Source organism: Sinocyclocheilus rhinocerous, unplaced genomic scaffold (assembly GCF_001515625.1).
Source record: "Sinocyclocheilus rhinocerous isolate Xijiao unplaced genomic scaffold, SAMN03320098_v1.1 scaffold2338, whole genome shotgun sequence".
Lineage (NCBI taxonomy): Eukaryota > Metazoa > Chordata > Actinopteri > Cypriniformes > Cyprinidae > Sinocyclocheilus > Sinocyclocheilus rhinocerous.
In genome coordinates this window covers 195,439-206,909 of record NW_015644013.1, presented here as the reverse complement: position 1 = coordinate 206,909, position 11,471 = coordinate 195,439, and the positions used below count along the sequence as shown (strand labels likewise).

The following is an 11,471-nucleotide window of genomic DNA, read 5'->3' as shown; positions in this document are numbered from 1 at the left end:
ATCTGATCGAATGAAAAAAATATACAAGACAAACTAAAATATTTTGTTAATAAAAATTTTTTTTTAAATTTTCAAATAAAATATATATATAAATATATATATATATATAAAATTTAAATCTAATAATATTTATCAATGTAAATATTATTAGTTTTATTCTAAACGAGTGCAAGTATTTCTCAAAAAGTATGAATGAAAATGCGATCAGTGTTGTCCTAAGTGAACTCATGTTTTTTCTCTGGTTTTTGTGTTTATTGTCGCCGTATGTTTCTGAGTGGATCCTAAAATATGGCTACCCAGAATGCAATGCGACAGTTGCCCATTCTCTATTGTCAATGCTACTTCAGTCAGTCAAGACCAACTCCGCTCTGCGTGAAAAACTGCTTGATAACAGATTTCAAATCAGCATTAAATGGGAAACGAACTGTCTCAGCCGTGTTCAAATAAAGCAATAAGCCCTGTGAAGTGCCCTTTGTAGAGTCATTTACAACAGCTTCGAACGCGGCTCAGCCAATCAGAATCAAGCACCGGAACTGTTTTATAATAGTGCGTCGTGTGACAGGAGAGAGAGACTGACCTGTGGTTCAAAGCCCATGTCGAACATCCGGTCGGCCTCGTCCATCACCACATACGTGGCTCTGCGCAGATTGGTCACGCGACCTGCGCAACACAACAGCAGCGTGTTTAGCAGAGTGAATGCTGCAGACAGACAGCAACGTTTACTAGCAGCTCAAAGCAAACGACAGGCAAACTACAGCCGGAGTCCTTCACGCAGAACTGCTTAACGTGCGTACCATCAGAGTAAAACTCACAAGAGCCACATCAAACATTAACTGAGCTGAAGCTGCCTGAAGAGTGACCTATGAAGGAAACATATTAGAGATTACCTCACATGTGTGGAAACACACGGCACATCCGCTCCTGCTCTAGTTAGTGCTCTTAGTTTTCCTGAACGCAAAACACTGAGAAATCCAGTCTCTAAATCTTACATTCACAACTGATGAACCGTATACCTGAAAACATCAGACTAGAGTGAATCTTGTATGAGTAACTTGTGTTATGAGCATAAAAAGCTGATAAACCTGGCAACTATTGCATGACACACGTAACACGAAAAAAATAGGTATTCTGAGCGCATTTTTATATACATAAACAAAAAAGGCAGCCTTAATCTCAACTAAATTTCAGTGTTTGCACATTAAATTCAATGCATTTGTATTTTAACACATTTTAAGCAGTTTCACAGAGACGAGAAATAAAGGTGACTCTATACATTACGCTCCTTTTTAGTTTTGAAACTGATGCAATTATGTGCCGAATTATATTTATATTGTTGTTTTAGAAAGATGCTTGAAGACATTTGCATTAACCAACACATGCATGGCATAGGTCATAAGGTAGCATTAAAATAAGTAATATTGCAAAAATGCACAGATTCTGATAAGAGGGGATGCGGTTTCTAACAATATTATGGTGTATAGTAAAGACTAATTAAATGTGACCCTGGAGCACAAAACATATTACTAATCAAAAATTAAGTTTTGATATATTTACGGTAGCTAATTTACTAAATATCTTCATGGAACATGATCTTTACTTAATATCCTAATGATTTTTGGTTAAAAAAAAAAATTTGATAATTTTGACTCATACCCATTCATTGTGACATTATGCCTTGATATTATAGTTTTTGTTAATATTTTGAATTAGATTTTATTTATATTTTTTGCTTTCATGTTAATTTTAGTTACAGTTTTAGTCATTTTGTTGTGTGCTTTTGTCTATATTATTAGTTATTAGTTATTTTAGTACATTAGGATAAACTAAATGAGCATGTTAAATGTTGTAAATAAAACACATTTAATTTTTCTGTTATTTTATTTCTGTTAACATTCATTTCAACTAATGAAAATGTTTTGTATGTTATCAGTGAGCTCTAATAACGCTGTTAACTGAAGCCGGATCACTGCTTTCCACAGAACGTGAAGCTGGAGCTGATGCCTGCGTGTGATGATATCCAGCACAAACTCATGAGGCACGTACCGTTGTTGGCACCGAGCATGTCGATCATGCGTCCCGGAGTGCACACGATGATCTCTGCGCCGCGCTTCAGCTCTGCGATCTGCAGACACACACTGGGTTAGAGCAGGTTCTGTGGGAGGTTATGAAGCGTGATGAAGCGGATCACACACACACCTGCTCGCTGATGCCGGTGCCGCCGTACACACACACCACACGCAGACCCAGAGACTTGGAGAACTTCTTGCACTCTTTGGTGATCTGCAGCGCCAGCTCTCGCGTCGGCGTCATGATCATGGCTGACGGAGAGAAACACAGACGTTACTCTGATACTTACTCTTAGCTGTTATAAATTCACTGTAAACCACGGCTTCACGGGGATTACTGCTTTTATAAAACGGTTATTCCATATACGTAGTAAGGTTTCACAAAATAAAACGGAGCAAATAAAGTGTAATGATATTAATAAAAACAGTATTCTTCCATCAAACAATGTAGCTCCTCAGAAACAGTTGTGGTTGCAACAAAGTGGTTGCCGAGCAACAGACAAACGTAAACAAAGGTGTGTGTTACTTTGTAGAGTCATTTACAACAGCTTCGAACGCAGCTCAGCCAATCAGAATCAAGCACCGGAACTATCTGTTTTATAAAATTAGTTTTAGAAACTATCCAGAATTTTTCAAATCATGCAAAGGACTTTATACAGAATTGGTTCAAAGTAGTTGGAAACATCTTGAAAAAAATGTGTCTTTTTCCACAAATTTTGTATGCATGCAAATTGTATAATATCTAAGGTACACATTTCTATTAATTGTGCAGTTAAATCTCATATTCTATTTTCAGAAAGATTTGGAATATTTTTCCTCTCCTCAAATTTGTCACTACCGAAACACAGAAATATATAATTTAATAAGAAGGGTTATACTAGCCTATTAAGATTTTGTTTACATCTACCATGGGGTGCTGTGTGTACATTAATGAGGAAAAAAAATTAACTTAAATGATTTTAGCAAATGGCTGCAATATAACAAAGAGTGAAAAATTTAAGGGGGTCTGAATACTTTCCGTACCCACTGTATTTGTTGCTATTTTACTAAAAGTTTTAGGGTTTTGGGTTCAGGACAGCTACCTTCCAATTGAAAGTACCCAATAAATGATGATTTTTTAATATTAAACGTACTGATATTTTAAATATTATTGTGGGCTTCAATAGATAATAGAAGCATCTTAGGAAATATCTAAGATATGAATTCCTAAATGCTGTTGAAATGTGTTTTTTGGCTGTGGGACAGCAGTTTGCACCAGTTCTGTAGAATGGCCCACACACAGAACAGCTTCAATGCACCTGTCAAAATAACACAAGCAAACAACGTCAAAGGTCTGACAAAAATAAGTTTACCTTCTGATCTGCAAATGAGTGGAAAATATGTTTAAAAACTTAATGTCAAAGAAATTTATAAATAATCTTTTTTCACAAAATCTGTCATTTTCTGCCGCTGTTTGGATGCAGCAAAACACCCACAGATGTAGAAAACATCAGGCTCATGTTTGCATTTTCTTCTGTCACTGGCCATATTTCTGACCTTAGAATCAGGATTAGGCATGAAATAATGCCATTCATGTGAAAATAGGCTGTGAATCGAACACAGACTCATAATTTGGCTCAGATTCAGATAGGAATCGTGTTTGAGGTGTTTTTCTGCTGACTAAGGAATAATACAAGTCTTCACTGCACACATGTGAGCCTGGAGCACAAAAGCAGTGTTAAGTCGCTGGGGTATATTTGTAGCAATAGCCAACAATACATTGTATGGGTCAAAATTATACATTTTTCTTTTATGCCAAAAATCATTAGGATATTAAGTAAAGATCATGTTCCATGAAGATATTTTGTAAATTTCCTACCGTAAATATATCAAAACTTAATGTTTGATTAGTAATATGCATTGCTAAGAACTTCATTTGAACAACTTTAAAGATGATTTTCTCAATATTTAGATTTTTTTGCACCCTCAGATTCCAGATTTTCAAATAGTTGTATCTCAGCCAAATATTGTCCTCTCCTAACAAACCATACATCAATGGAAAGATTATTTATTCAAATGATGTATAAACCTCAATTTAAAAAAATTGACCCTCTTGACTGGTTTTGTGCTCCAGGGTCACAAATGCTTGTCAAAAACTAAAATGCTATGAAATGCATCATATTTAATGAGAAAGCGTGACACACTCGAACAGAACACAGATTGTTTGTGCAGTGAGCAGCTAAATCAAGTAAGGAACAGGTGTTGGGTTTTATTGCACAGATATGAAGCAGAGCAATAAAGACGATCAGGATGAGACTCACCGATGGGTCCTTCAGCCTCTCCCAGCGGCCGCTGGTCTAAGATGTGGCGAAACATGGGCAGCAGGAAGGCGATGGTCTTTCCACTTCCTGTTTTAGCGATGCCGATGAGGTCGCGTCCCGACATGATCGCTGGGATGGCCTGGGCCTGGATCGGGGTCGGCTTCTCATAGTTGTGTCTTGAAAAGAGACAGAGAGCAATAACAGAAACATTCGTTCTGTCTGGTGAACGTCTTGAACACGCTGTACTCACTTCTTCATCGCGTTCAGCACTTTCATGGATATCCCACACTGCACCCACGTCTTGATGGGCTTCGGACAGCCTTTGCCTTTGACGGTGATTCCCTCCAGCTCCAGACGGTACTCGTTCACCTCTGAGCAAACACATCCGTGATCAGACAGAGCTGTTATCCTGAGCTGATGAGAGGATCTCCTGAATAAGGGCTGAGGTGTGTGCCGTACCTTCAGGGCTCATCCTGAACAGCTCTGGCACCTCCACATAGAAGTTCTTGCGGAAGGATTCGTACTCGATCTTCTGATGATCAACCGGCTCCAGAACTTTCCTCTGTTTGGTCTGAAAGCCTGTGAGGGCCGTCTGCAAGTCCACTTCCTCTTCCTCTGATGAATACTACACACACACACACACACGCACACACAGAGACACACACACAGACACACACACAGACACACACACACAGACACACTCACACAGACACACAGAGAGAGAGACAGACACACACACACACACACACACACACACACACACAGACACAGACAGACACACACACACACACGTGTTTGTATTGAGGCATTAGGGAACTCATGTGCATATCTTTCTTGATCTGTTATTTCATGTCAGTCCAGTTTCAGCTGACCTCATTAATAATCTTTCCTGGTTAATAAAAACCTCAAACCTCTGGTTTGCCAATATAATACTTCAATAGTCAATTTATAGTCCTCAAATGAATAATGAATAATATAAATAAAATAATAACATTTTTTTTGCATTGAGACATTTATTCCCATTTTCGAATTACTGCAAAGATCTGTTTAAAAGTCTTTTCTGAAATGCTATACAAACAATGAGCACATTTACGTGCATGTTTTCAAACGGACGGATCTTAAGATGATAACGCGTGTGCTCAAGCAAACACATTAACCCATCTTCCTTTAACAACGTAAGCTTAAGAAAAAAGCCATCAGCACAGATAGATTTTTACCATTTCCCAGGTTTCGCCGGCATGCAAACACTTTAACCTGCATTCTGTCGGCGTATTGAAGTGTGATACGTGACCGGAGAGTGTGCTTACTGTGGATTTAAGCGCAGTTTAACGCACAGATGACGAAACCATCACTGATATTCACATATAAACATGACATGTGTGTGTTTGGATGAGATTAATCTACTCTAAATGACACAGAAACACGCGTGTGCTGGATGAAGCTGTACCTCCATGGCGTCCTGGTCATTCTCCATCAGCTCTCCTTTCTTCTTGGTGGTGTGCACCATCTTCTTCGTCTTCACAACGGTCACCACTTTGGTAACAGACACACTGCCTTTCTGCTGACACATGATTCATATTTTCAGCTATATTTGAATAATCATTTATTTAGCCTATAAATCCACAGCACTCAGCATACAGTGAGTGGGCACTGGGACTGTTCCGCTCCAGAAGAGAGAAGCATGTTCATACGGTTTGAGGGAGGTATTGGTGTAAAAGTACTAAAAGCACCTTGTCGTTGCCTCCTTTCATGGTGCCCATGTTGAACTTCTTGACCTCCTCTTTGACCTCCTCCATGTAAGCGTCCAGCGGGTCCAGCTCCTCTCCGGTCTCCTGCTCCATCTGTGACTCCTCCTCTGTCTCAGCCGATCCGTCTTTCTCTTCCTCCTCTTCCTCTCCGTCTGGCTCCACGGGCGCTTGAGTCTCCTCATCGTCATCTGAACACACACACACACAGACACACACACAGACACACACACAGACACACACACAGACACACACACAGACACACACACAGACACACACACAGACACACACACAGACAACAGACAGACACAGACAGACACACACAGACAGACAGACAGACAGACAGACACACACAGACACACAATTCAATTCAACTCTTTACATTTGTAAAAACAAATGCATAATGCAAACTCTCTTCCCTTGCATTAAATATAAACATCGCTCTGAACGCTCCCTGACTGGAGTTTATTGTGGTTCATTGAAGGCCCCGCCCCTGGTGTGGGAGGCAGCCAATCACAGTTCAGAGTTTTTGGGATGGCCAATCAAATATGTGCATCCACACGACAATGTGTTTAATGTGAGCTGGCAATACTCAAGTCTTCTACCTTTGACTTTTTTTTTGTCTGATTGTTTTGTGATTCTGCTTGTAGATGTTTGGTTCGGTTCATGGCTTATAGCTCTTTAATGTCGACTTTTTAAAAATCCCTATGAGAAAACTGAACGGAAAAATGCGAAATGAGTCATTTTTGTCTGAAGATGTCACATGGGTTATTTTTTCTACATGAGCGGTGTGCTCTCTGACCGTCGTCGTCCTCCAGACTCCACTTCTTCCCCTGCTTCATCTCCTCCAGCTCCTTCTTGAGTTCTCCGATGTTCTCCATGGCTTTCTTCCTCTGCTCCTCCCTCCACTTCTCCACTCGCTCCTTCCTCTTCCTCATCTCCTCCTCCAGAGTGTTCTGGTCAAAGTCCTGCTGCAGAACCAACCGTTGCACGCGGTTATCCACTTAATCAACATGAATCGGGTTAATATGCAGTGCGCTTCAGAAGACGACATCTAAAGAAAGATGATGTCTGAAAACACTCACATCTTCAGGCTTCTCCTCCTCCTTCTCCTTCTCCTCCTTCATCTTCTTCTTGTCAGCGCAGGGCTCTGTGTTCTCAGACTTCTCCTTGCTGTAAGATCAGCATCACGTTCAGCAGCAGATCACACGCTTCTCACTCCAAGCCCGTCATTGCCAAACACAGTATTTATAATACTTCTGACATAATGGCAAAGCTGCTTAGTAAAGCAATTTCAATTCTCTGTATGTATGTGCTGTACATGTGGAAGAATTGACAAAGCAGACTTGACTTGACTATTTACAGAAACTAGGAGTGGCAAAATATAAAAAGAATTCAATAATGATAATTCAAATAATTAAATACCACAATCCCAAAAATGTAATGTTCTCTATAATGCAGACTTTTTATTGGCAATGAATTCATATGATTCTCTAGGTTTCTTTTTTTTTTTTTTTACTCACAAGTAGCAATTTCTATATGATAAAATATTATAAAGCGTGACAAAACGTGTACACTACCAGTCAAAAGTTTTTGAACAGTAAGATTTTTTATGTTTTTTAAATTCTCTTCTGCTCACCAAGCATGCATTTATTTGATCCAAAATACAGCAAAAGCAGGAATATTGTGAAATATTTTTACTATTTTACTAAAACAGCTGTTTTCTGTGTGAATATGTGTTAAACTGTAATGTATTTCTGTGATGCGCAGCTGTATTTTCAGCATCATTACTCCAGTCTTCAGTGTCACATGATCTTCAGAAATCATTCTAATATGCTGTTCAAGAAACATTTCTGATTATTATTATAAATATTTAAAACAGTTAAGTACATTTTTTTCAGGATTCTTCTATTAATAGAAAGATCCAAAGATCAGCATTTATCTGAAATAAAAAGCTTTTGTAACATTATACACTCTACCATTCAAAAGCTGGGAGTCAGTATAATTTATTTATTTAGTTTTTAAATTGTAACATTTATAATGTTACAAAAGATTTCTATTTCAGATCAATGCTGTTCTTCTGAACTTTCTATTCATCAAAGAAACCTGAAAAAATTGTACTCAGCTGTTTTCAACATAATAATAATAATAATAATCATAATAATAATAATCAGAAATGTTTCTTGAGCAGCAAATCAGCATATTAGAATGATTTCTGAAGATCATGTGACACTGAAGACTGGAGTAATGATGCTGAAAATACAGCTGCGCATCACAGAAATACATTATCTGTTTTCTATGTGAATCTCTGTTAAACTGTATTGTAAATAGTAAAACTATTTCAAAATTTTACAGTTTTTGCTGTACTTTGGATCAAATAAAAGCAAGCTTGGTGAGCAGAAGAGAAGAGACTTCTTTTAAAACATTAAAAATCTTACGGTTCAAAAACTTTTGACTAGTGGTGTATATACACATACACATTTGGATTTAAATAAGCAAATACTGAAGAGTTTAGGATTGGATCATTATTGCAGTGATTAGCTTCTCAGCTTACAGCTTGTTTTTTATCTGTTTTGTCTTATTTTGAATGAAATAAGTTTTGAAGTGAATCTTGGAAGCTAGCTGAGGCCTCCTAAACTATAATAAACTGATGGTAGTGTTTGTCAGTAATGATCAGTGTGACAGCAGCGGTGTTTGAGCGTGTGTGTTTGCTGACCTCCTCCCTCGGCTCCTGCGTCTCCGCTCGCGGCTCCTGGAGCGCCTGTGAAGAGACGAGAGAGGTTAGGACTCAGCAGCGCAGCGGGGCAGACGCGTGCGGTGTGTGTGACCTCTGACCTCGGCCTCTTGCGGTCTCTGGAGCGTGACCTGCGGCGCTCTCGGCTGCGTGACCTCTCTCTCCGGCTGCGCTCGCGGGCGCGGGATCCCGTCTGCTCCTCCTTCTTCAAGCGCTTGGAGTCCGGCGAGCGGCTCTTAGACCTGGAGCCGGAGCGCTTCCTGTAATGCCTGCAAACACAACACACTCCACAAACTCAGTCTAGAGCTACGACACGAAGCTGCTCTCTTCATCCACAGCACAGCTGCACTGAGTCTCTTTACACTGGAGCTCATTTAACAGACAGTTCATATTATTCAGAAATATTACCGATTTCACATAGACAGAATCGACTTTGGTTCACATGAATTTTCCAACATTAGCATTGTTATGTTCTTGCTTATCTCTGTGAAGCTGCTTTGAAACCATCTGTACTGCAAAAAGCACTTTGGGAATAAATGTGACCGTGTACAATATTAGTGTGTTTCCCTTTAACTAACAGACGATCACACACACACACACACACAGAGAGAGAGAGAGACAGACACACACACACACGTGAAAATGTTATCAATAAAAGCAGTTAACATTAGATAGCTAGTTAGTTGGTTGGTCGAGTAAGTTAGAAGCTCAATCTGACTCAAACACAGTCTTTACGTCGCTGTTTAAGACCGCAGAGGTTTTAATAACACCTTCATAATACATGTTTGCAATTTTTAATAAAACCCTTATTAAAACGTTTAAAAATGAAGCTGAATAAACATGGAAATATTTACCGCGACTCTCGACCCATGGTTTCGTCGCAGACGCTCTCACATCCGGCGGCACGATGACAACTTCCGCTGCATCATTTTATTAAAGGGTCAGTTCACCCAAAACTGAACACGCAGTTATTCACTCGTCCTCGTGTCTTTCCAACATTAGCGGCTTTCTTTCGTGTGTGAAAGACTTTAGGCAGAATTACTGTTTCAGGTGCACCCCCGAAAAGTATTGTTGCGATATTACAGAAACGTCACCAGAAATATTCAAACACTGCAAAATTCACTAACACCTATTTTTCTGCTGAAATACTATAATAAAATCAAATAAATTTGGGATCCCCTTCAAGCATTTTCTGTCATTGTATTGTTGTTATTTCTTTATGAGATGATAGTTTTATTAAAACCCCATTCCTGTAACAATTAGAATTTTAATCATTCCAGCATATGAATTTTTGATATCAACAATTTAGTTGAAATAACAATTGTTGGTATCATTAATTCAGTGGTGTATAAAGAACCTGAAAGCCACACTCAAGTAAAAGTACAGATACCTTACCAGAAAATGACTTTGGTAGAAGCTGAAGTCACCCTTTAGAATATTACTGGAGTAAAAGTATTTTTTTAGTCTTAAACGTACTTAAGTATTGAAAGTTGTCTTTCATTCCAACATAAGAAATCATTTCTGGAATCTGCATCTGAAATGGCATTAAGCCTACAGTTTAATGTATCTCAGAGGGGGCATGGATGCATTTAACCTGCAGTTACAGATGCATAAATAGGCCTAATGTTTTGTTTTTAACATAAATGAATGAATACTGATATTTGAAATTATTTCAAACATGAAAAAATAGTTGAAATGTGAAATTAAAACCGCCAGTAGGTGGCAGCAAGTGACTGTTAATGAGTGAGTCATTGAGATTCAACCGATTCGTTCAAACGACTGATTCATTCAGGAACAGAGCATTTGACTTGTGTTAATGAGCGAATCACTGAATCATTTATTCAACCGATTCATTCAAAAACCTGAACCAGTTGAGCTTCTGTTGAGTGGAGGTGGACAAAATTTGGGAAGATTTTTTTTTTGTTCGGTCATTTTAATACATTTGAAGGCGTGTAATTAAAAAAAGAGGAAAATTTGACTTAAATTAAATGCGTCTACCTTAATTCTACTGAAGCAGATGGTCTCTGTTGAATCCTCAGTCCAAGAGAAATGCATCTACAACATTTACAGTCATTTTACTAAAATTACGTTAGTTATGGGAATTATGTTCTAATATTTCAGCAACAGTTTAAAATTTGCAGTAAACTCAGCAGTTTGGTTAAAATTAATACTAAAACTTGAGTTTTAATAGTGAGGAATACTATTTGATTTTACAGTGTGTCTGTTCTGTTTCCAGTAAACACATATAAACACCCTAAAACATGTTTACTTTGTAAGTACAAATATACAACTGAAAAACATAGCAATTCTATTCAACGGGAATGAATGAGTTCTTAAGCGATTTAGCTCTAATACCAGTTTCTGTACATTCATCAAACGCATTGTTCTACTAATGTTTGTGCTGCTTCGTTCTCACCATAAATGGTCTTATATTAATGACTTCCATTTTTAAAAAATGTTTTTGTTTTGAATTTAATATCCTCTCCAGTATGTACCAAGCCAAATAAGAGAAAATACAGCCTTACTGCGTAACAGATGACCCTAAACGTCTTTCACCATTCATCCATTACTTCACCATTGCTTCTTCAGTTCTGTTCTCCATCGGACAGTCTGTTCTTCATCACTA

The 11,471-nt window shown here is 38.3% G+C and overlaps 1 protein-coding gene across 2 annotated transcripts in view; it reads right to left on the bottom strand.

Moving 5' to 3' along the window:
• The window catches only part of LOC107757870 (probable ATP-dependent RNA helicase DDX46), a 23,316-nt gene extending 13,518 nt beyond the window's left edge, over positions 1-9,798 (bottom strand). The window contains exons 1-13 of one of the 2 annotated variants that reach the window (XM_016575473.1): positions 9,700-9,798; positions 8,947-9,114; positions 8,828-8,872; positions 7,197-7,284; positions 6,914-7,082; positions 6,097-6,302; positions 5,814-5,927; positions 4,826-4,991; positions 4,617-4,737; positions 4,367-4,542; positions 2,197-2,318; positions 2,044-2,122; positions 578-660 (exon numbers count right to left, since the gene is read on the bottom strand). In XM_016575473.1, the coding sequence (XP_016430959.1) occupies positions 578-660; positions 2,044-2,122; positions 2,197-2,318; positions 4,367-4,542; positions 4,617-4,737; positions 4,826-4,991; positions 5,814-5,927; positions 6,097-6,302; positions 6,914-7,082; positions 7,197-7,284; positions 8,828-8,872; positions 8,947-9,114; positions 9,700-9,716 (1,554 nt within the window). In that variant the 5' untranslated portion in view covers positions 9,717-9,798. The remainder of the gene's footprint in view (positions 1-577; positions 661-2,043; positions 2,123-2,196; positions 2,319-4,366; positions 4,543-4,616; positions 4,738-4,825; positions 4,992-5,813; positions 5,928-6,096; positions 6,303-6,913; positions 7,083-7,196; positions 7,285-8,827; positions 8,873-8,946; positions 9,115-9,699) is intronic. The other variant, XM_016575474.1, reaches the window with a different exon arrangement.
• Between the last annotated feature and the right edge of the window lie 1,673 nt (positions 9,799-11,471).